At 34.6% G+C, this 26,908-nt stretch overlaps 1 protein-coding gene and 1 long non-coding RNA gene across 2 annotated transcripts; one reads left to right on the top strand and one right to left on the bottom strand.

Annotated features, from left to right (window-relative positions):
• The first annotated feature begins 1,373 nt into the window (after nt 1-1,373).
• LOC121727797 (E3 ubiquitin-protein ligase MYLIP) lies at nt 1,374-24,679 on the top strand. Its single transcript, XM_042115795.1, has 6 exons — nt 1,374-1,706; nt 15,666-16,423; nt 20,963-21,179; nt 22,020-22,172; nt 22,570-22,706; nt 24,418-24,679. The coding sequence occupies exons 1-6, from the start codon at nt 1,623-1,625 to the stop codon at nt 24,515-24,517; spliced, it is 1,449 nt and encodes a 482-aa protein (XP_041971729.1). The 5' UTR covers nt 1,374-1,622; the 3' UTR covers nt 24,518-24,679.
• LOC121727804 lies at nt 11,120-25,868 on the bottom strand. Its single transcript, XR_006035726.1, has 3 exons — nt 25,745-25,868; nt 15,525-15,530; nt 11,120-11,134 (listed from the first exon to the last, which is right to left on the bottom strand). It is a non-coding gene; the product is annotated as an uncharacterized LOC121727804 (long non-coding RNA).
• Between the last annotated feature and the right edge of the window lie 1,040 nt (nt 25,869-26,908).

The raw sequence follows: 26,908 nt of genomic DNA, 5'->3' as shown, positions 1-26,908 counted from the left end.
GTTAAGGTGCTTGTTGAGCTTGTATTCGCTTACCACCAAATACCAACGTACCTATTCCATAAATTTATTTAATACTATCGCAAGTGGGAGCGGAGCATGGGCGTACCCAGGATTTCAGCAAGAGGGGGGGGGGGGGGGGGGGGCAGCTCGTACCTTCGAGAAGATAATCGGTCTGGTATATTGAAACAAAAAATCATGAAAATTTACTTTTATTAAGGTAGTAGCCAGGTAGTCCCTAAACTATGCAGGTGTATGTCAGTAGGAATATCGACGTTAACGACATTAAAATAACATTCATAGCAGCGCGCCTTGTACAGTGGCGGTTACACCGCTCGCCGCGTCTTTGATAGGGCGAAATAGGAGAAAATGATACATTTTATTTAATTTTTTAATGACCGAATCATTTATGAAATAACAGCTATTCGGTTATTTTGTTAGAACTATATAAAAAAGCTATCCTTTTTTAAATCATATCATTGTGTTCGAATTTGAAGTGTATTTTTATGGTGATATTCAAGATTTTTTACAAAATTGCCATGCCATTCAATATTCTGTTCCGTTATTCTGTTACTTTGTTCCTTTTTGAGTCTACATCAATTTTGGTGTTTAGAGAATTCTACATAAGTAATTTCTTCAGACTGGAAGCTTAAAAATCACTCTTTTCCCAGAATCTGCGAACTGGCCTCGCCTTAATCTGACTGAAAAGATATCTTGTTTCCAACACTTCATTTTGCGCAGAGTAGGTAACACGTTTGTAATTCCTATTTGTCAGGAAAATAGACGTTTATTTCTCACTTGACTTGACTTCCAGGGGGCTTATGTGTAACTTAGCAGGATATTTTGTGGCTGCCACTGAATTTATGGTCTGTCTGATGTTAATTTAGGTCTGTTTACAATATTATTCTTACTTGCTTATTAAAATTTTCTCTTCCCTTTACATTCTTTCTTTCAAATTAGCATCTCATTACTGAGGCCTGAGCATTCCGCATTATTTCGGAATACGCCTTAACCTAAATAAACAGTATATCTTTCTATACCCACCTATAGTCAATACCTACCGTGTACTAAAATTTTATAAGTATCACGTATTATATTGTAATGCAAAGGTGTACCTATAAAATGTTGCAGTTTATCTCTTTCTTTCACTTGCGTGTTGTAGATTTAATAGGTATTCCTTATTCGCTTGCCCCCGTACTCTGTATTTAACATGCAATTTGCGTTTGTAATAATCCATGACCAAACACTATACATTGAACGGTCTTGCGCGGAAATTGAAAAATCAGATTCAATAAAAGCAGCCATGTATCATTTATTTTAATCCGGACGTACGGGCCAACCGTAGAGGGGATTTATATTTGTTTGCCGCGCGACGTCACAGTTTCTTTATCATTTCGGTGGCGAGCTTAACGTAGTATGGCCGTCGTTTGGAAGTATTCACAGTTTTACTTCCACAAAGAATACGCGATAAACATATCCCAAAGCGAATTACGAAAAATATTTTTAAACAAATTTTTTACGCGAGTGAGATAAACAGTTAAGATAGTGTTAATAATAAATTGATATAAAATATAACAAGTCTTTCCGATTTTTGCATACTTGGCGATTTGCTTCAATTTACAAATATGTGGTTAATAAGTCAACCTAATTCTGTGATTTTGGAAGTGAAGGCTGATCCAAATGCAATTGGTCAACAATGCCTGGAAAAGGTAAGCGAATTAATATTATTATAATTAACGTCATTTTTGCAATGAGGTCGTTTTGTTTTTATTTTTAGGTTGTTAATTCTATACTGTATATGTATTTAGTTATTTTCGTCTAAAAATAACTGACGTTGATGAATAATTTAAGCATTTTAGGAAAACAAAAAATACATTTCAGCAGTTCTCAATCGTTAAGCAAAATGTACTTGTTTGAATTCTGTTTTGTGGCTTATTGTTGCTGATAAGCGTCAAAATAATAATTTAAAACCTATTTAATATTTTTTTTAATTAAGAAGCTATTACATACTTAATATATTGAATTGCTGTTAGCATGTGGTTTAAAATTTATAAAACGATTGGAAAAAAATACACGTTTTCAATAGATTGTGATTTGTAACGGATCTACTTTACCTTGTGGACTTTGGACTCAGCATTATTCATAGTCACCTTCACCAATGCTCGAGGTAATAAATTTTTTATGATTATATTTTGCTCAATAAATATCTACGTTTTACTCTACAATATTATAATGGATTTCAAAATTCTAGACCTTAGAGACAGCGATAAAAATATGTTGAAGAAATAGAATGCTATGAAGGTACCTATAATTTATGATCCTATTTTGGCGCTAAAATATTTCGAATACTTGCAACCAGTTATAACCATATAAACAGCCAAAGTTTTGGCATTATGCCAATTTATCTAACCCATATACCCACCCACCTTATATTTTATTAAAATAACACGATGAAATCGCAAAATACACAAATCGGCGATGTTAATGAAAAAATAAAATATGAAAATATTATGTTGTGTAAGTACAATAAGCGTCTAACAAGTAAGTACCTAAGCTGTTGATATCAATCGAAAAACGTGCGTTTTTACACTTATACAACTTTATCGTCATTTGAAATATCTTGTGTAATAATTGCACTATAAACATAGCCTTAGAAAGCTATGGCGATTACTCTGAAATCAAAACTTTAATTTATGCCGTATGCACCTTACACAAGGAAATAATGTAGTAATTCCTAAAGTAGTTATGTACCCAATTAATTTAAATAAAATGACACTTAGCAAATTTGTTTAGGTTATAAAGGAGACATTATCAAACACCTCTTATTAACACTTTATAAATTAATTTTACAGTAAAGTAGGTCCGACCAAAATTCAGATTGTAATAATTATTATGACTGTACAGTAGGAACAGTTTAGGTAAGTATTGCATTTAAATATGTGGAACTGTAAGTTACAAACAGTTTTTACAGTAAAATACACTTTAAAAAACATCAAAATTAAGGTTAGGTAATGTTGCATTTTATTGCACGATGCTTAAAATAGATGATGATCAGTGTAAACGAAGGCGAAGTTTATTCTTGCGGTAACAAGGCGCACCGGTGATTGTAACGCGGGTCCAAAGTCCACCACACCGCGCAGCTGTGAACTCTCTACTCCACGTGCGCGGTGCGTGATCGAGACTCGAACGGCGGACACACGAACAAAGAAACCGCCTCGTTCTATTATTGTTGGAAGAGTACAAACAAACGCATGAGGAAAAGTCGTTCGAAACAGTCGAAAATTGTAGGCATATTAGAAGTGCACGTGGTAGGTTTTATAGAAATATAAAATTTATATTGTTAGCTGCGTTACAGTTAAAATTGTTAACTAAAACCAATAAACGTTAAACAAAACAACACAAAATTACTCCATTACTTAATTACTAAAACTCACAAGATTTCCAATAACAATCAAAGAAATAACAATCATAAAAACGCATGTAGCATATTGATATTAAAATAGCTAAGGTACATAAAATTCCCAAATCCCATGCAGACGATGTCGCGGGCAAAAGCTATAGACGGTCCAAAGTCCACAATCCAAAGTCTAAACCAATTTATAACGTAACCTATTTCAGTGGTGAGTGGTAAGGTCGCGTCTATTTTCCGTCTAAATTGAAATGAGTAGAAAATGATATGCCGAGCCATTATTATTAATCATGAGTCATAGGTCCATCATCATATTCTTCAAGTAAATAAAAAACACCACAAGGGTATGGATGGATTGGACATTCACAAGACAAAGAATGGAATATTATGTTTAGGCGCGTCATATTATGATGTCTGAAATATGTAGTAACAAAAATAAAACAATTATGAATTAATTAAAAATCTCTCTCTTGAATTAAAATATTCCCACAATTTTATTATTATCATAATATTATCTACACGTATTACTATTTACATATTATTATTATCACGAAAAATACTACATACTTACTAGTATTTTTAAAGATGCTTGATGTACTTAGTAAATAGCTCCAAATTTTATATTTAATAATCTGGTGGTCAGGGTCTAGTCATTTATCTTTTTGTTGGAGGTTCAAACATAATATTATAATGAAGTTTCAAATTATTGAGCAACAGTGTATTTAGTTATTAGTTTTACACGTCTCTTTGACCAGTCGTATTTGACCGTAACGCGTGGACTTTGTCCTATGACTTCATAGTCTTCTTACTGTTACTATAATTATCTTCTGTGCTGTTACCAACAGCCCGGAAACGAATGCATCTTAAACAACATAAACTTAATAAACCATTAAATAAAAGTTAAAACCAACATGATAGATGTAATGTTTAGTAAAGTCGACATAAATTATAAGCCAGGACAATGTAAAATTTGTTCGACTTTTACACTATATGGCATAACGCGCACAGTTCAGTCATAGGTTCAGTGACTTTACTAATGATAGATAAGCTTAAATTTCAAACATACCTTATTGCTTATTAATCGATAACCCAATCATCTACAAAAAAATAATAGAAACTACTAGTTATATGCAGATATCCAGCTAGTAAATCATCTACATAAAAACGAGTTATGGTTTTTCCAGCAATTTATCTTATAAAAAAACAATTTAATTGCATTCGTCATTAAAAAAAAATGAGGTATCTGTTAGCTTAGTGACGTATTAGAAGTTTTAAATTCTAAAGCTACTGCCGAAAAATGTAACATTATATTTACAAAGGAAACGTTAGAATAAAGAGGGCCGTTGTCCGGCTATACTTTTCAGGACTGTATTAAATCAATTTACAATATGGAGTATTAGGTCTAAGGTTGTGTCGTGTGGCCCATCGAGGGGTCAATTAATATTGATAAAGCAATGTCAATACGTGATAAGACGTATATTCTTGTGCATGCTTACTACTTATTGACTAGTCACTAGGTCATGTTTTGTGACGGTTTTACGGTGATTAAAACCGTTCTCTTTAAGTTTTTGAAAGTCAATTGTTTTCAAGATTGGAAGATGATTGAGATGCTTTCAATAATAATACAGTTAGAGTAACAGAGATGATGATAAATGTGGCATATAATGATGCACATAGAACACTTATACGTAGATAATTTTCTAATCGGGCTAAAATTGACTTTGAATGTTTATATTTTTGGCAAGCCCATAAAACTTTCACTTTTGGTAAACTAGCTTTCACGTTGCAAAACCGACATTGCGAAAATTTAATCAGCTATCACGGGGTACGATCTATTATACTATACGTCTTAAACTTCATGGTCTGTAATTAACTTGTGAAGTTGTGACTTGTAGTGTAAAGACAAGAGTATTTTTTTAAATGAATGTTATAGCATAATAATAGTATAACAAAATCTAATTACTTGTTATGCTTTATAGTACGGGAGCCCTAGATTTTTTTTTATTACTATTAAGCAAAAATTTTTGAGTAGCTTAATTTTAATAAGACAAACAACATTTTTATCTGCGAAAAATCTTGAAAGTGGTAGCTAAAAGAAATACAAACGATTTCATACTTTGACTTGATTGTCCTAAAATATGAAATAAGTTTTGTTGATAACAGAACCCTATAACGGAACTCTAACGAGCTGATTTTTTGTATATTGATAGATTAATATTTAATAGTCATATAATTTAAAGAGCTAAGGACTTTGATAAAAATTCAAGTATTATTGAAATAGAGCAAAAAAGGCCAAAAAAAAATCACGTATCTCCCATATGTGATTTTTTCCTCCCTTAAATATTAATTTTATTTTGTTTTTAGTATTTCTTGTTATAGCGGCAACAGATGTACATATCTGTGAAAATTTCAACTCTCTAGCTATTACCGTTCTTGAGTTACAGCCTGAAGACAGGCGGACAGACGCACAGACGGACCCTGGGTACGGAACCCTAAAAATGTTCCTAAAAATCATCAGTAAGGTAAATTTAAAATTGTACGATATTGACCGAGATACGCCAAGGTTTAGCTGCCAATTGCCATGCGCCTGAGCACGTAGCTAGTAGGTACTAGGTACTAGAAATTTAGTTCTAGATAGCACCTAGTTTTGGGGTATTTCCAGCTAGGAAACAAAAAAGCGTGTTAATATTCTTACAGGTGAGCTTAGTACTTTCACAGTATAGCAATATGACAGTGGTACTTTCTTCGAAAACAAAAGAAACAGCATAAACAATGTACGAAACTATTGAATGTAATAAATTATGATTACTAGCAGAGCAGACCCGGAAAACCTAGTTTAGCTTTATTTCATTAAGTTATTTATTTATTTATACTCGAAATATGGTATTTCGAGTATGAAATAAAGATGTTGGTCGTGGTTTTGAGAACTATGGGATAAGTACATAAAATCGGTCCAACCGTTTCGGAAGAGTTAAAAAAATTCTCGTTTCGCAGCCGACACCGCGATACTATAATTTAATAGGTATTAGGTACCGTACATAAATTAGATGAGCGTCTAAGTATTATAAAATTATTAATTATTTTAAATACTTTTAGAGTAAGGTGGCACTAAAATAAATAACTAATAGTTATTTAAGTATAAATTAAAGTTAATTTTAATTTAAAAAATATATTTTATTACTCTCAATAAAAGTATTATTTTTAAAGAACGCTATAATATATTATAAAAATCAAACGCAAAATTTTATCTTAGTTATTTACAGGAAATTAAACAGCCAAACTTATCACCAGTAAAATTTTACCCGCCACATGGTGACAAAGGGGTTATTAATAACAACTAATACAACACTCGACAACAGGTCCCGGGGTCACTGATAACGCAAAACAGCGGTCATTCAATATTATTTATCTAAACGTGGGAATACTCATGTCCAACAGTGGGCAATACGAGATATGAATTACATAATTGACATTCAAATTTCTGAGGGATCACAAAAAAGTTTTCTTCGTACTTAATTAAGAAAAAAGAAAAATGTAATACATATTATAATATAAATCACAATTTTTAAGCATTCTACGTATTAAATTATCCATTTATTTTTCGCTGTTCCTACCTTTTTTAATCCCCGACAAAAAAAGGGGTGTTATGAGTTTGACGTGTCTGTCTATCTGTTTGTGGCATGTGGACCGATTTTGATCTATTTTTTTTTTGTTTGAAAGCTGTTATGATTAAACGTGTTCTTAGCTAATAGTTCATCATCATCGGCTTGCTCAGTGCTGGAAAATCGCGGTTCATCTGGTTCGTGAAGGGCCGATTAGCAACTTGTATTCGTTTGGTAATTGGTGAGCTTTGGAATAACGAGACACAATAGCTTATCTATTGTTATCGCGGCCGGATGCGGCCGCTTTTAGGGCTTCATGAATTAATTTTGTATTTTAGTTCGTGAAATTTATGAATACTTAAGTATTTACACATTATTGCAAAGTTGACCTGCTGCTGCAGCATCACCTGGTAATCAATAGGATACCCAACTTCTCACCAACTTAGAGCAATCATGGTTTCGTGTTTGGGCTCATTTTAATTATTACGACAACTAGTAAGTTGTAGTTAAACAGTAAAGGTGTGTCGGGGGACCGCTTATGTAGATGTTTGATTTCACAATATTAACATTATAGTTTATGGGTCAATTCACAGCGTACCGAATCGAGACAATCAGTGACTTGGCGATACAAAATGCTAAAGTCGCTGTTGGCGGTAACCAACACACCGTGACAACAATAATTATGGAGTCAAATATCACTTTACATTTAGGAATTATTAAAACTTAAAGTCAGTAAATATTAATTCATTACTTTTTAAAGTTGTTTGGCGTTTTTTTTTTAATTTCTTAATTCTTGTGTAAATATTTCAGCTCTACACGTGTAACCCTTATCCTGTTACCTGACCTTATATCTTTTGAAAACAAAAACGACAGCCATTTTGAAACCTGATTTATCCTTATTGGAAGTTTTCCGCTATAAATAATTACATGACCGGCTGTAATGGGTACAAAAACGTAACCTGTGGCTCTTGTGTTTCAAATGTGATGAGATTAAAGACCCTGTTTCTTATGTCAATAGATGAGACCCAGACAGTAGTCAAAAGAAGTTATTTTACGTGACAACTGACAACAATTAGTTACAACTTACAATATATATTTAAATAATTATGAATTATAATTATGAGCTAATCTATTGTTGTGATTTTTTGTCAGTTTTAAATGTCTTACTTTGGCAAATTGTAATTTTTTTAAAGATTCTCGAATATTCCCACGATTCATCTGTTGCCATAAGCAACAGAATCAAAATGAAACGCGGTAAGCTATTTTTTACATAATATTCTTTGTTTGTCTTTCACTGTTTGTCTTCACTCTAAGTCATTAACTAATATCCAAAGTTCAACAACTAAGCCCTTGTCGATATTGTTATATAAAAGTTAAAACATCTATCGCCGAGGTAGAATTTAACAACATCATATTTTTTGTAATAAACAGGGCCTTTACTTTAGCCTTGCGGCACACCGTGTGCTAGGAATCGAACGTTGCACTAGTCACGTATACCACTGCACTGTTGCCTTCACTTCCACTCCAGTAGCTACCGTTACGCCTACACGATTCCCGCTTCAACCTTCATGGTAGATAAAGCTCAGCCCAGGATTTTCTTTATTCTATGTTTTAGATTATTATGTTACTATCTACTATTATTCGTAGGTTACTATGTTATAGATTAGCATATAGAGGAATATATTATCCAAGTCTTATATTTTGGTGAGAGCAACAAGTCACATGTTAGTACTTTGCTGGCAGTTTGAAAACATAGATTTAATGCTTTAGGAAGCCTAATTAAAATATCCTGACAGGATGCTAAAGGGAGGTCACTTTTAACTGAATAGTGGGGGGGTCTTATATTTGTTCAGTTGCTAAATAATCTGTAGTGTTGATAGCTACTACTTATCAGCTAACTAAATGTTAGGGATTTTTGTGTTACTTAAAATTGTGCAGAATTTATTTCATTAGACGTGATTGTGACACTCTTCCTACTTATTACGAGGGCTGCTATTTATGTATCCGGAATTAAAAAAAGAAACAAACATATATCATTTAATATGGTTTTATTGCTTTTCAAAATATTCGCCGCGATGATCGACACACTTTTGCATACGCTGGAACCAATTTTCATAGCACTTTTTCCATTCTGATTGAGTTATCTCCAAAACGTGCATTTTGAACGCATCAACAGCCTCTTCGCGGCTCGAAAAACGTTGACCACGTAATTTGTTCTTCGCGTATGGAAATAAAAAGAAATCGTTAGGTGCCAAATCAGGGCTGTACGGCGGATGACCAGTCAATTCGATCTTTTGACCCTCCAAAAACTGAGTTGTTTCAGCTGAGGTGTGACAGCTAGCATTGTCGTGATGTAATATGATTCTGCGTTGTCGGTTGTCCTTTCTTATTTCTTCAAAGACTTCTGGTAAACAAATGGTCGTATACCATTCAGAATTAACCGTTTTACGATTCTCTAATGGCACTGTAGCCACATGTCCATTAATTCCAAAAAAACAGGCGACCATTTGCTTCAAAGTACTTTTTGCACGAGTAACTTTTGTTGGTTTCGGCTCATCTTGGAACACCCACACCGTTGACTGTTGTTTAGTTTCGGGGTCATATGCATAGATCCAAGATTCATCACCTGTGTAGATATTATAAACGGCTTTTGACGTACCACGGTTGTATTTTTTTATCATTTTTTTGCACCAATCGACACGAGCCCGTTTTTGATCGATTGTCAAGTTGTGCGGAATCCAACGCGAACATATTTTTTTTACAGCCAAATGTTCGTGTAATATCTTATGTATGCTCGTCATACTTATGCCTAAGGACGCCTCTATCTCGCGATATGTAACATGACGATCACGCATTATTAGTTCCCGCACAGCATCTATATTTTGTGGGACAACAGCTGTTTTTGGGCGACCTTCTTTATTTTCATCCGTGAGCATAGACCGCCCACGATTAAACTCACTGTACCAGTGATAAACAGTGGTTTTTGATGGTGCTTCATCTCCAAAAGTTGCGGTGAGTTGAATAAAGCACTGTTGTTGATTTAGCCCACGCCGAAAATCGTAGTAAATCATTGCACGAAAATGTTCACGCGTTAAATCCATGGCAAATGAAGACACGCAATTTTCAAAATGACGCCACAATGGAAAAATAATTGACAGTCACATGAAACAAAATGTATTCTTCAACCAAAGAGTTCTATTTTCAAATGTTGTAATTACTTTTTAAATATTGTTCTTGTAAGTGGCCAGTTCCGGATACATAAATAGCAGCCCTCGTAATAAATACTTAGTTAAGATTTTCTGTATTCATAGACAATAGACAGTCATGTTATATTACGTAAAAGGAAGTCTAGATTTTTTATCCTGCTTCAAGATTGCTTTGAGCAGGTTTCCGTTTTGTTATTTAGAATACCTACCTAGTATAATTTTCAGAATGTTTCCTGACTTTTTTATAAAAATGTGCTTACAAATGACATAAGTAAAGTTTGGCTTATTGTCACCTTCTTCCCCTCTAAAGAAAAACAGCTGTTGTGAAAGCGGGTGCGTAGTCAGAGTAGACAGAATTATAGAGTATGCCGACTTAGAACTGATGTTGAAAATTTTAAATTTGACGTATTATGACGAAAATCGTCGTTAGGGTTGACAACAGACGAATTTAAAACTATGACATATTCGCTGGACGTGTTCCTCTTTGGTCGTATTGTTGTTTGTGTTTTGGCACATGCGATTAAAATTGTCAGAATCCAATTTTGAAATCTTTATTTTAAATATTTAAAAATAAATTATATCAGCCAGCGCGAGGCACATTCCGTTCATAATCCTAGTGAAACCCGACGAATTTGACAGATATTGAAACCTGTCCGTCTCTTTGCAGTCGAACTACTGGTAGTTATGTTTATTGTGGCGTAGTGCTTATTATTCGAAAGTGCATTCACCTTTCAAGATGGCCGATTAGTGACCTCTTTACAAAAATACAAGTGCCAAAACACTCCTTATCACCATAGATATAAGGTATCAGCGAACTGAAATGTATCACTAATTAATGAATTTTTTTCTACAAGTCTCTTTGTGTCTTAGTTTGATGAGAAATCATCAATAAGTATTACCCAGTTCTGTAACCTAAATGACTTTAAAGTTTAAACTGAACGAATATAATAATTAACCTAGCTTCAAAAATTCAAAATAGAAATAACAAATTAAAACGTGGCCGATTTTCATATAAGTATATAGTCAGTATCTCTTTGAAGAAAATAACATAAAATTAAAATTTTAGAGTAAAATAATTCTGCAACTATCAAATTATTCTTAAATTGCGAAATTACGTTTTTGCATGTAATAGTTAGGGATAAACTTATAAGTAATGTCAAGATTTTGTAGCACTGTTATAAATATCAGGCAGTCGCCAAGGATCAATTTATTTTTGGCAGCAGTAGTAAATAGTGTGTTAGCCAACTAGCGAGATCTCTCAGACATTTTTCGTATCGGTCTGTAGATTAGTCGACTCACGGTTTGAATGCTTTGGATCACGCACCAAGATCGTGATACCCACATGCTTAGGTGTGAGCGAGATGCTTAAATAAGATAGAAAGAGATGCAGAGAAAACATACGTAAATAAGGACGCATCACGCAGAGTTCTTGCCTGCCCTGATGCTATTTTAATTTTTCTTCGAACGTCCCTTCCTTTGTTGTGAATTGAAATTGTAGGTACTCTGATTAGCTGATATAATATTATGTACTTACATATTTTTACATCCACAATAACAAATATGGGCGTATTAATTTTGTAGGTACATGTAGGTAAACTAAAGCGATACGAGTAGTGAAAAGTCTATTTTTTGACCAACTTTCAAAAAGGAGGTGGTAATACGTTCGGCTGTATGTATCTTTTTTTTTTTTGTATTTTCAACGATTACTTAGCCGTTTATCGTCTGATTTTCAATTTTTTTTATAGGGTTTAGCTCGAATTTGGTGGTGATCTGATGATGGAATCCATGAGGAATCGAGGGGACTCCTTGAAATTAGTATAGAAACATATATAGTGATTTCGATTTTTTCTGAAGCATTGGAGGTAAATGCTACCAAAAAGTAAGATTTCGCATCAGGTTAAATCCTGGATCCGAAGAACACAACACAAAATTGATAAAAGAATTGGTTGAGGTGTCAAATTTCGAAAAAGGCGCCAATGAAGAATAAGAATTACTTATTTCATACTTTTTAGATCATATTTTTAAGAATATTGATTTTACCTTGGAAGTCGGTTTAAATTTTTTGTTAAAAAATGTCTACATTGAATTCGAAATTAAAATATTTTCGAATTCAATGTAGACATTTTTTTATTCGAAATTATAATATTTATTAATAATTACGTTTATTTTCAACGACCGGAGATACGACTTTCTCTCTTGTACAATTATTGCGGCGTTACAAAAATGTTTCCTAAACGTATTCTTTACAGGTAGGAAGAGACCCTGGAACTAAAAATTTACGGGCTCCAATCAGTATGAACATCTATGAAAGTTGTAAATTATATTTTGTATTTTTTTTTATTTAAACTAAAAGCATGTACCTATTAGCCGATATAAAGTCTGTGGGGACTTTAATAAAAAAGCTTGTATTCTTAAAAGCCTTCAATATTATTTGTACCCAGCCAGGCGGGGACAATGCTACGTCTCAAGTACAATAATAATAATAATATGGCAATGAACCTAAGGCACTGAATACAAAGTTTCTTTATTTGTCTCTAGACACTATAACTTGCCAAATGAAAGGCTTATATTATTATATACTTGATAAGTTCTCAATATTAGCAGAATAATAGTTTCACAAAGACAACTACAGTTGGTGATGTAACAGTTAACAAATTATTATTATTGCATGAAATATTGCCGTTTCAATTACCTAATTGAATATTATAAATAAATACATTATACTTACATACTTACTACATAAATATAACACAATTGTTGTAACAATATTGTTTAATTAAATTAGTAGCATTTTTGCTACACCAAACGATTGAGTAGTTGATAATTATTTATTTTACTATTAACGCAAATTACAAAAAATATTAAACGAGAAGCCAACTGATTTAAGGGACTTGAACGATTCACCTTCAGGCGTCCTTAAACAACTTAAATTTTTTTACAGTCCCGCTCCCGTGACGTTATAAATTCTAATTCTGGATCAAAAGATTGCGTCACAGGGTCAGTGAATCCTATATCTGTGTCATAACTCATAACTCATAACGTACATTTCATACAACATAATATTATACCTCAGTGAATATTATTAGAAACGTTGGGAGGCGTTCACGAGTTGCGCGCGTGTTTTCATAATGACTCCATAACGTGTTTGCATTATAGACAATAATTATTATCGCAAACATACACTTAGATTTAATAGACTCTGTAACGTGAATGGTGTCGTTAGGCTAGACTAGCATCTATATATTAATACGTGAGCCAAAAACTTTGTATCCCTTTTGAAGAAAAATGGGGAAACGTAGGCGAATGAAATTTTGCACAGTTATAGTTTATATGGTGAAGGAGTGCATCGAGCTAATATTATTTTGAAATTATGCTTTTATCATACAATTTTTTAACAAATAAAATATTACACACACTACAACACACACACATGAGAAATGACAGATTTTTGAGTGACAAGCCTATACATACGAATTATACTCTTTTATTTATGGTTGAAGTCTGTTGACAACAAGTTGACAAATTGAAAATGGATTATAGTTTTTTTTATTGAATCTTAGATAGACAATGCTTACATGCCAGTCTGAGATCAGCTGAGTCCCAGAGACGAGAGTTGAAAAAAATATATGATAAAGTAGTATAAAATATATGTATATATAAAGTAGTATAAAAAAACATATGATATAGTAAATATATGATCAATATTGTTTTTACAAATTAAACGTAGTAGTCCTAATGTCGTTGAAACTAAGGTCGAATTTCGACCATTGGGCGATCTCTAGTTATAATATTTGATTTACAGAAAATGATTTATTTATGTATCCAAAGAAGTGAGCGAAATCTGTATGCACGATAACATTTTACGTAGACGATCGTTTATGAAATTCGAGAATATTACTGTGGTATATTATCGCGTATGTATATGTACTTTGTTTACTACAACTGGAGTACCTACTACAAGCATGTGGAGTGATATAATTTCAATGAACGTATCACATATATACGGTTCGAGAACAATATTCAGATTACAATGTTGCGAATAGAACCATGATTGTCATTAGGTCGACCATCATTTTGTTATTCAACATAGTCGGATGGAGTCAATTGCACACCTACTGTATCGTGAGGAGTTCGGGTGTATATGGCTATACACCCGAACTCTACATGATCAAGACAGCCTCAAGTCGCGAAACCGGCGAAAATTTCTGCTTGTAAGTGTTTCAGGGTAGTCAAGTTGTCAATACTAAATGCAAATGAAGGTTGCCGCAACAAATGTTACTTTTTAACCCATCAAGCCCCATAGGCTCAGGCTTGTGAGCGAGACACAATAGAATAACAATAGATTTCCAAGAATCCATGATCGAAGGATGCGTTTTGTGATGATTCCAGACGCCAGACAGATTATATCAGGCTCTCAAATGTAATTTCGTAAACTAAAAAAATATTTTATGGTTTATGGGTTATCGAGATGTTATCATAAAATAATAACAATGGTTTTCGAATAACAATCTACAGAAGGTCACCTTTACAGATTGAAGGTTGTTTCAAATCGATATTTCAAATATTTTGTAATAGCGTTCGACAGTACCGTAATTGTAAATAATTCAATTACTGTCGAACGCTATAATAAAAGATATAATACAAAATAATATAAAGAATAAGAATGCTACAGGCTTTACCTAGTTAGTAGTTAAATAAGAATAATAATATGTAATTCTTTATTTACACAGTTAAAAAAATAAAGGATTTGCGCAAATTGGCGGTCTTAAATATGCCATACATCATGAATTCATGACATTAAAGGATCGGATACCGGTGTCGGGACACATTGTATAGTTAAAGCTTAGTCCCTACTCCCTATATATTTTCTTAAAGCATTACGCAGTAAATATTTTCTTTTATTCTGTTGAGTCATGAGTGGAGGTTACTAACAACAGCGCATAATAAATTTGTATTTTATGTTGTTGTTCTGCTTTTCGATGCAAATATAGCTAGGTATTTTATTGTAAGTATTGCAATATTTATGCATTATGTATGCAATACACAGATGGCGTCGTAAGTTTTGGTAAACAAAATAACAAAATTATAGCCCGGTAGACACTAGACAATATTATGTACATATTATAATTATTGTGTACGTTTTTATTTTAATTTATTAAACCTCATAATAATTTATATAACTACGAGCTATTGCCCGCGGCTTCGCTCGCGTTAAGAAGTATTATTATATACAAACTTTCATCCCCTATTTGAACCCCTTGGGGTTGGAATTTATCAAAATCCTTTCTTAGCGGATGCCTACGTTATAACATCTACCTGCATGCCAAATTTCAGCCCGATCCGTCCAGTGGTTTGGGCTGTGCGTTGATAGATCACTATGTCAATCAGTCAGTCGTCACCTTTGAGTTTTATATACAATAGATTATTAACGTATTTTTTATATTGTTACAGGTATGCGAAAAACTGGAGATCGGAGCCGAAGCAGATTACTTCGGCCTACGAGTTTGCTCAGGATCAGGACCTGGAAGATGGTTAAATCTCCGGAACCCTCTCGATCCACATCGCATACCAGGCGGACGACTAGAATTGAGAGTCAAATTCTGGGTTCCTCCACACCTTCTAATTTACGAACCCACCCGACATCAATTCTATCTCCACGCTAAACTAGATCTCATCGAAGGTAGATTAGTCGTAGCGGACCAAGAAGTGGCCAGAAGGTTGATCGCCTACATCGCGCAAGCCGAAACCGGGGATTGCGATCCAGATGTACCGACACAAGTTTACGAAGAATGCAATAAAATTGGACCTCAGGGTGAAAAACCTGATGACCATATCAATAAGATCATTGAGTACCATATGGAGATTGCTGGAATGAAGGCATCTCAAGCCGAATATAGACTATTGAAAGAAATATCGAAACTTGAATCTTTCGGCGAAGAACTATTTTTTTGCAAGCCCATAACACAAAACAATAACGCCCATAACCTGTACAGTCACTTGCTCTATCATAGGCAGCAAGTCGAAGAACCGAGGGCGAGGGACGATCAAGAAATTGATGGTAGTGCAACTGTAGGATGTTTAACGTCAGGTCAGAGCGGCGGAGGCTGCGGGTGCAGGCTCAGCACATGTTTGGGAGTGGGGCCACACGGCCTCGTCGTGTATCGGCCCGCGTGCAACGGGGAGCAGGACATTGGTGTCGAAAAACAGAGGTGAGTTTCAGTGAAAGTTGTTTACGTAATTCATACTGTTGCATCGAGAGAAACTTGCCTGATTGGTGATTAGGTACGATAGATTAAAAATTAACCAATTATGTGTTTACAAATTATTTCATATCTGACATTCATTTTAATTACTAGTCTTATGTTACAAAACTAACAAAACTTTGTTACGCCTTGTATACATTCGTATACATGTTATATACTTACTTAAAAGCTTTTTGAAAAATATTTAAAAAAAAAAGCTTTTTAAAAAAAACTTAATCGACAATCATGAATCACACTCAAAGTACCTAATGTAAAATAAATGTAAAAAACACAATATAAAATACAGTAAAATTTACCTATTCCGTTTTGCGACTTGTTTTTCATTTAGAATGAGGATTAATGCGCATAATATGATAATTACGTCGCGTTGTTATTTAAATGCTTGACATTATTAAAACCTACACCTTGGGTTTACAAGATATCTTTATCAATACTTGAACGTTTATTATTATCAACTGGGTATTAACAATCATCAGTCTTAATGGTTTTTTTTTTTTTTTTTTTTTATGAAATAAGGGGGCAAACGAGCAAACGGGTCACCTGATGGAAAGCAACATCCGTCGCCCATGGACACTCGCAGCATCAGAAGAGCTGCAAGTGCGTTGCCGGCCTTTTAAGAGGGAATAGGGTAATAGGAGAGGGAAGGGAAGGGAATAGGGGAGGACAGAGAAGGGAATAGGGTAGGGGATTGGGCCTCCGGTAAACTCACTCACTCGGCGAAACACAGCGCAAGCGCTGTTTCACGCCGGTTTTCTGTGAGAACGTGGTATTTCTCCGGTCGAGCCGGCCCATTCGTGCCGAAGCATGGCTCTCCCACGTATTAACAGGGGTTCCAGCCCTGTTAATAAATTTCAAGGTTTGGTTCCCTCTTAGTCGGATAATTTCACCCGGATGGAAACATTATCCAATCAAGTCTGCATTAGGAGCGCAATTTTATGTTTCTATTATTGTTACTTGTTACGTACACGGTACAATTTGGAAAATAATGGTGATTTGGATAGTTTGCGGCCATTAAAATAGACAGTAATAACATTTTTTATGATCATGATTTGACTTAATGATTTGCAACTTAGTAGTTTAATAGTTTGCGGGCATTGAAATAGACATTAGACAGCAATAACATTTTTCATGATCATGATTTGACTTAATGATTTGCAACTTTACCAAGTTGCGAATTGCTTTAAAACACCCACGTATAGCAGGCCACCTTGGGGCCTTTGCATCATTGTAACATAAAGAACACAATATTTTCGACCTCAAAGCCACGAAAGAGTGACACACCATAATCAACCGGTCGCGTAGGTCAACTACTACTTAGCAACATAATATAATTAATGATATGATGTCTGAGTGCAATTTGTCTTATCTAAGCCAAATCCACGTTAATCATGATTGTAGGCGGATGCTTTTATCGTTGACGTCAAAAGATATACTATATATTGTCCGTTGTCAAGTGGCGATTTAAAAATTCGTGACTGAACCTTTGGGCTATGATTCAAGTTTTTATCATCCTTTTTTCACCGGTTGTAATCAATTTTCTTCTTCTAATTTAAATTCTCAATTAAGTATCTTAATCAATTTAAGATGTGAAATAATGTTGTAGGTATAGTGTTTAAACAAAGCCCTCAAAAACATTAATAAACCAACACACCCAGTATCTCTAACATATGACTGAGTAACTATTTATGTAATTTGAATTAAAAGACAAGATCAGACAAGAAATTCCAAACAATAAAAACAGTAATTACTTACAGCTAATTATTAATTCAGACACATAGTCCATATAGTTAATGTTAACGCTATAGTTCATGCCGTCGGTTATTTAAAATTATAATAAACTAAAATATTCATTATGAAGAATGTAATGATTTAAAATATGACATTTTAACACTGCCAAGTGCCAATTGCTTCATAGATCATTACTGTTAAATTGGTGCATGTTCTTTGTTTAAAAACAAACGCAAGAGTTGAAATTAGGTTTTAAAATTAGGGCGTGTCACATTTTTACATATCAGTGGAATCTATAATCACGAATTAACTTTATCACCTCTGACTAAAGTAGCCAAAAGCGTAATAGACTAATTAAGAATTATTATAATCTGTATAAATAATCTAAAATCGTCTAAGTGCGAGTTGGGCTCGCGCATTTTTTTTGTGTCAACCCTTATCATTCTTCAAATCTTTAAAGATATTCTAATTCGTTTTATACTACTCATTAAGCATCACTGAGGCGTTGCCTAAAATAAATTGTTACCAGAGTTTTGTATGTACTTTATACTTAGAAGTATTATTGTAAACATAGATAAATTGGCTCACAAATACATCTTTGTTCTTAAAAGTACACATGGATATCTTATCTATTGCACACAACACAATATCCTTATCTGCTCTAGATGTCCTAGTGTTTACCTTGTATACTTATCTATACTAATATTATAAATGCGAAAGTATCTCTGTCTGTCTGTCTGTCTGTCTGTCTGTCTGTCTGTCTGTCTGTCTCGCTTTCACGCCAAAACTACTGAACCGATTGCAATGAAATTTTGTACACAGTTATTCTAGAGTCTGAGAAAGGACATAGGCTACATTTTGATGTGGGAAAATATCTTATTTCCATGAAAATATCGATGAAAATTACTTCGCATTGCGCGTGGCCAGCGCTCATCCCGGGGGTCCTGGGTTCGAGTCCCGCAGGCGGAACAAAAAGTTTTCAATGTTCCTGGGTCTTGGATGTGTATTAAAATAATATTTCAAAAATCTTGAATATATTTTATGTATAATATTATAAAAAATCCAGAAATATATCGACGCGATGCAATGAACATTTTAGTTCTAATACGATTCAACAGATGGCGCTTTTTTTTTTACTTCGTTGGAACATAGAACTAATCATACTTATTAGTTATTATGTTTTTGTTTATAGTTTTTAATACGTTAGAATATTATGTTTAATAATATTATCACTTGCTATAATAATAATCAATCTATCTTATCTTATAGAACTCCTACTGCATTTCTAAGGAGTTCGAGTGTGTTGTGTTGGCCTATATTCCATCCAGAAAATATATCAATGCAATCAACATTTTAATTCTAATATATGAAAACAGATGGCGCTTTATTTTTTACTTCATTATTATAACAGAACTAATCATACCTACTTTATTATATATTATTGTTTTTATTCATAACTAGCTGTTGCCCGCGACTTCGTCCGGGTGGACTTTAGTTTATAGCGCGCGGTGTCAACAAAATTTGTGTCAAATTTAAAAACTTTTTAAAACCCTGGTAAGTGGTACCCCTCTTAGGGCCGCGCTACACCGGAATGGCAGCGCTGAAAGTGCTCGCCTCGCCGCTGCCATTCCGGTGTAGCGCGGCCCTTAATTAATCAAAATACCCAAAAACAGCTGTGCAGTGTGCACATAATTTGTACTAATATTATGAATGCGAAAGTATCTCTGTCTGTCTGTCTGTCTGTCAGTCTCGCTTTCACGCCAAACGCCAAAACTACCGAACCGATTGTAATGAAATTTTGTATACTGATAGTCTAAAGCCTGAGAAAGGACATAGGCTACTTTTTTACTGGAAAAAAGGGTTGTAAGGGTCGTAAATTTGTTCAAAAAATTCATAATAGATGGCGCCGTGCGTCTTCTACATCGCGCTGACGCTTGCTCAAAAGTCTTTCTATAAGAGGTGGTATCATCTTACATTTAAGTCTCGATTTTTTTCGATTGTTATATCTATTCTACGGTATTAAATAACTCAGTACTTTATCTGTGCAGGCAGTGACGTAACCTTAAGACCAAATTTCACCAACGACTGTTAAAGTTAATGCTCGAATTAGTATCACGTTAGCTGTTTTGTTTTTCATATGAATGAAAGAGAAGACAGGATATTTTAACAAGCTGTTAACACTAACAGACATTGGTGAAATTGGGGCTAAACCTATCAATGATAAATAGTTTATGGGTAAAGTTGTGTAATTGGGGGGCTAAATAAGCTTTAAAATTTGGCATAATATATAAAGTTTAACATACAAAAATGAAGTACTTATTGTTTGCACACTGCACAGCTGTATTGATTTAAGGGGTACCAGGGTTTTTTTATAAAAGCTTTTGACACCAATTTTGTTGACATCGCGCGCTATAAACTGAAGTCCACGCGGACGAAGTCGCGGGCAACAGCTAGTATATTATAATCAAATAAATCCCAATTACACTTTCTTTTATTTTTATTATATTATGTTGACGGTCTATTTGCGAGCACAATAAATAATATTTAGTAATCAGTCGACGTTTGCGGAGTTCTAGAGCTGACAGCTGTTTATGTAACATTATTGCTCTTCTTTATCTTAACTTTTTAACCGACTTCTTTGTCGATTTGCTCTTCATTGATTTACCAATCAGACGTTGCATTTTCATCATCTGCAGACTGCAACTCATCAATTTACTCATGGAATATCAAATCAAAGACAGTGTTTCTGCTTTCCAGCATTCCATACACGGCGATACACCGCGCGCAACCACTCCGGCGCATCTTCCAAATGTCGTACGTAACCGGCGAGGGAAACGAGGCCACACTACACGTCAAAATGGCTACCTCCGGACAGGCCGCCGCGCTCTACCGCGCCGTCACAGAGAAGCACGCCTTCTACTGCTGCGAGACTGTACGCAGTGACGTCACAGAACAGTTCATCAGAGATTTGAAGGTTAGTTTTAATGGTTATTACAATTACCTTCCCAAGCAGTAGTAAATTACATTCAGGGTCTGTTTCACCGCTTCCTGATAAGTGCTGGATAGGCTATCCACCACTTAACTTAACAGACAGAGTATGGAGAATCTGTCAAAAAAGTGGTGGATATCCTATCCAGCACTTTATCAGCATGTGGTGAAACAGGCCCTCACTATTTTTGGTTTAGAAGTAAAAGACTGGAAAATACGTATATTAACATTCATGTTATGATAAACGGCTAACGAGCACCTACCTACTTCATTAGTAATCTGCGGGCAAAGTGCAAGTTACTGAATATGTTTTCCTTGTTCTTAATTACGAGTACCATATTGATTTTATAGCGTTAAAGGAGGTGTGTCTATCATAATGGACCGGTTTAGCTAATGAAATCTTTACGAAAATGGCGGGCATCGTATTTTGTAAGACGCATATTCAAGCTTATGAAAAATGACTTTTAAATGTCAGGCTTGTTATTTTGATTGTTAATAACCGTTTTGTTACAAAATTACTATCAACTTTAGTGGATCCCAATATTACTTTCGCAAAACTTGCTCAAAAACATTGAACCGAACGAAAGTAATTTAACCTCGTGTGTTCTGAGTTCTGACTTTGTTTTCACCTACTTCATTGCAAAATTTACTTTAAATGCGCATTTGTTTAAAGAGTTGAACAGTATTCGACCTACAAGAGAATTTGGGTTTAAAGTACCTATTCAAAGGCTCCTCTATTTAACCATCCATATTATTCATGCATAATTTTACTATCCGTTTTGTACTTGATTGTTTCAACTTTACTTACGGATTGTCTCACTTCCAGGGCACCATAGCTTCAATCTTCAACGACTCTTCGACTCTGGGTCGTAGGTACGTGTTCGACATACGTCGCACATGCCGCGAGGTGCACGACAGGGCGCGACGCGATGCACACTTGGCAGAAACACGCCGAACCACGCCACGGGCTGTACAAGAGGTAAGAACACCATGTTCAACATCGTCAGATAATTTTTTAATTTAAATGTTGGAAAGTATGTACTAAATAGCTCATAAGTATACTTATTCATAAATTTTGGTGTTGCGCAAATGCGTCTCTGGTGTAAATTATTCACTATCCTCTTTGGATCTTGCTCACTTAACGACCCATATTGTAGGGGTTATTTCACCCTTGTATTTCGCCAAAGTATGGTTTTCCATAGAAGAATAATAATTGAGACCATGTTAACTTATTTAAGAGGCTTATATTCTGGGATGGACAAGGCAAGAGATTATTTCCTGCTTTATACTTTAGCTTCAAATTACTTACCATAAGCCAATTAATGTAGCTTACAAGTTGCATCATATTTTGTATTCACCAAATCATGTTTTTTCAGGAGTCCAGTCGCGGGCGGTCGCGATCCCGCAGCGGCAGCGGTTCGGCGCTGGCCTGCCGCGTGTGCATGGACCAGAACATCGACACGCTGTTCCTTCCGTGCCGCCATCTGCTGTGCTGTGCTACCTGTGCACCCAGGTCAGTCACCTTTGAAAACTTCTTTATCAATTAATGTCTATTGTTGAAAAATTGGATCGGAATTACATTCATACCGATTCAGTGCGGATGACACGGGAGCCGTGTCATACGCGTTTTTAACGTGTGGCGTATGACACGGGAGCCGTGTCATTTGAAAAACGATTGTATCTCCCTCAAATTACACTTTAGAAGTGAAAACTTTGCTTTTAAAATTTTTAAGGCGCGAATAAAAATTAGAAATTCGTAAATCTCTTGTATGAGACGCGATTCACAAAAAATCTAAAATATTGTAGTGTAAAGACTATACCAAAGTATTTTTCAGTTTTGACAGACGGTGCGGAAATCATATAGGAAAGCAGAAAAAAAATAAAGTCTAAATATTTAAAAACATTAAAATCTCAGGAACTAATTGAATTGTAGGAATGAAATAAAGTACAAAATTTGTATCTCTTAATGATCAATCTAATCAACTGGGTAGCAAGTTTACAAACCCTCGTAATTAATTTAAATAAAAGAATTTCGTTTTCAGGGAGTCAAACAATGACTAATTTAAAAATTGATTTTCTCAAAAACTAAGTAAAATGCGACACGGGAGTTCTACTCTTGCATTTGAAATATAAGACGCCATCGACTTATTGCATTAACTTAGTCATGTCTGATTTTGGGGATTTCTAAAACACTGTGCGCCCGCCGGAACGTACTCTGTTCATACATTTTGTTGTGGACCCCGCATACTATCAGAATTCTGACGTGTCAAAATGTATGAGCGTCCGACTTTTTCTGATAATAAATTCGGATAATGTGCGGCAGGGCTTTTAAATAGTAAACTTTTAAGAAAATAAAGAAGTAATATTGGGAGTCTTCATGGTTCCCATCATCAGCACTTTTGTGAACATGGCACCAACTCGGAACCGGATCAATCGGAACAAATACCCTATACAACAAAAGAAAAATTTTGAAAATCCGTTCACAAACAGCGGAGTAATCGTTGAACACACATAAAAAAATATCCACAGCCAAACGTATAACCTCCTCTTTTTTGGAAGTCGGATAAAAAATATTAACTACGAACTTCTTTAAATTTATCTACGAACGTATAATTTACTTTGGAAACCCAGATCTATTTAATATAGGTAGGTACTCATTTTTCTAACTTTGAAACCTACAAAAGGTTTGCAACATCTGAATAAAAAAATCGCTTACCTGCCATTTTCAGGTTTACACTTAGTAAAACTACTCGAAATCAACTTAAAACAACGTAGCCTTCCGTCAACAACAATAGTTTGGGTTCAATTAAATAAATTAAGTTAATACAAGCGTAAAAACCAAAAAAAAACCATAAAGCTTTTTGAACGTGGCGGATGACACGGTAGCCGTGTCATGGGAAAATTGTATGCCACCACGACTGAAAGTCTTCAAAAAGGTGCGCCGCATTGAATCGGTTAAATATAGCGCGATTTAATCAAATTAACGCCATCTATCCAAAACAAATGAAATTAAATACAACTGTATAATTAAAGCGCGATTTATTTAAATTAACGCCATCTATCAGTTACAAAATATAGTACTACCCAATTCTACTTATCCTCCGTAGAATCTTTAATGTAGCTTTAAACCTTGTACTATGGTAAATGGTTCTTCAATATCCACACATAGTTAACGTCTTTGTAATCTTTATGTTATAACTCAATTTTATATTTATTATTTACAGATGTGAGCGGTGCCCACTTTGTCGTGGAGAAATAGAGAAGCTAATGCACATATTTCTACCAGTGGAGTACTCACAGAGTACGGGTATCATAATAAAATGAGCGCCATTCTCATTTGATGCTTCCTCCCTACTCCGGGTATGACAAAATATGCAATCAGACAAGGGATCGAAAGCTGATTTGGAATAAATGTTTTACCATATGCAATAGGTACTTACCTAGGTACTTCGTCAATTAACTTGCCTTATAATTGATATTATGTCAATTTAATTAATACTCCCCACACCGGTTTCGGTGACGGTGGCCGGTTTCATTGAAACCAGACCAGGTACGCAGGAGTAATTTTATAGTGCCCAAGTGTGTGCGCAGTACACAAGAGCACTCTCTATTCCTTTACTCTCATAACCCAGTGGGACGGAAGACCGACACGACTGGCGAGAGATCAGGCGCAGGACCGACTTTTTACATGCCCATCCGACGCATGGATCATCTTACTTGTCAGACAATCAGGTGATCAGCCTGCATTGTCCTAACCAAACTTGGAAATAACATGTTTCCAACGCGGGATTCGAACCCACGACCTCCGGAGTCGAGAGCGACGCTCTAACCACTAGACCACGGAGGCGTTCACGGATTTAATTAGATTGATGAGTGAGTGAAGATGATGATAATGGCATGTCATGGATATGAACATGGATGAAAACATAAATAAGTGCAGGAAGAGTTTACTCAAGATGGATAAATTACAAGTGTAAAAACTGCTATGGACATGACTAGCATAGCGCAGTCTACCAATAGACAGGGACAATAAGTGCCTTAGATGCATCATAGTCCTAAACTCCTAAGATTTGATATTTTGTCACTTTATTTTTTGTAGACACATAAGTGACCTTAAATATAAGTGAGTGTGTGAATGTCTAGTCAAAATAAATAAAATGCATTTCTGTTTTGGAAATAAGAATAATACCTACCATTTCTGTGTTGCCAGATTATTACTAGACACAGTCTCGACACCAAATAGAGTAGAATAAAAAATAAGTAAATAAAAAACTTACAATTAGGTACATACAAGAAATAAAAGTAGTACTTACTTATATACATTACTACCTAGTGATGTAGTTACTTACTACTTTTAATTTTTTGGTTTAAGTAATTGATTGACTTTATTTTTAAAGGTTCATTTGATTTCAAAATGGAATTTAACGTCTGGCAACAGATCATTCCAAATGCTAAATATAATAAAACAAGTGTGGAAATGTTTGGTACTTATATTCCAATAGTTTACTTATTTTAAGTATTAATACAACTAATTATACTTACCATAAAAACTTTCCTTCGTTTTAGAAGGCGCTAAAGTTGTATTTTTTAATTAGAATTATTCTCATGACTAATTTATGCAATGTTTACCACAGCGTCTTCATTTTCGATTAGAAGGTAGAAAAAATAGGGAAAACTGCCTCAGACCAGTTCATGCTGCCTGATAACACCTTAAGTTACAACAAAACATGGACAGCCTACCCTAATAATGCATTTTTATGTGTATTTTTGATCCAATATTAAGTAAGAGTAAGACCTGTGGTCTATTATAAGTGTTTTCTGTGTATCAGTATACATTACAGAAATTAAAAGGTTGTATATTTAATATATTTTGTTTCATTTCCACCCTGCTGCCTGTTAAATTAAAAATTCAAAATTGGTAGAATCAATTTAAAAATTGCCCATGGACCGAAAATAAAATGTTAGAATTTTTAGAGTAAGAAGTGGTAGCACAGTGACAGCACTGGGCAGGCAGTGGGCACCCTAAAAGGCTTTTGTATGCCTTGTAGTATAGAATTGGAGTCCAATTTTACGACATTGTATTTTATAACTTTATTGATTTATAAATAAGTTACCTTTTAAATTGGTAATAATAATAGTTATTTAAACACTAAAATTGGGACAGCCTTAGAAAAAGAACAACCAGTTTTTCTTTCACTTTTATGAGTTCTTGCATTGTTTAGTTGAACAAAACTGGTCACAATGCAGCTTTAAGTATTACCTTTGTTTTTATCCTTATTTATTAGAGTAGGTATGGTTACACGGTCAGTCTGGCATCAGTTCAGTCCATCGGTCTGAGACAGACGACGGAATGATGATGATGGCCGGAAAGTACAAAATAAAGAAATGATCAGCCCATCAATCACAAGGTTACACAATCATTCTCCCCATCAGTCTGGGTCAGACTTAAGTATTACCTAATACATTACCAGTACCGAGGGGGGGGGGGGGGGGCAGCTGCCCCCCCCCTGGATCATGTTGACGTCCCTACTAAGTATATTATCTAGTACTTCTATCTATAAAAATCAATAATTAAGAAAACGAAATTTTGCCATTTGTTTGAAATACTTACTATATTTTTACAACTAAAAATTATTTTTTTTTTCTTTATAAACACAAGCTAGGTGTTAGGATAGGATAAAAAATCTGATTTGCCCCCCCCCGTGGCCCAGAACG

Source organism: Aricia agestis, chromosome 1 (genome assembly GCF_905147365.1).
Source record: "Aricia agestis chromosome 1, ilAriAges1.1, whole genome shotgun sequence".
Classification (NCBI taxonomy): Eukaryota; Metazoa; Arthropoda; class Insecta; order Lepidoptera; family Lycaenidae; genus Aricia; species Aricia agestis.
Note: the sequence above shows the minus strand (reverse complement) of the source record. Positions and strands in the feature narration are given on the sequence as shown.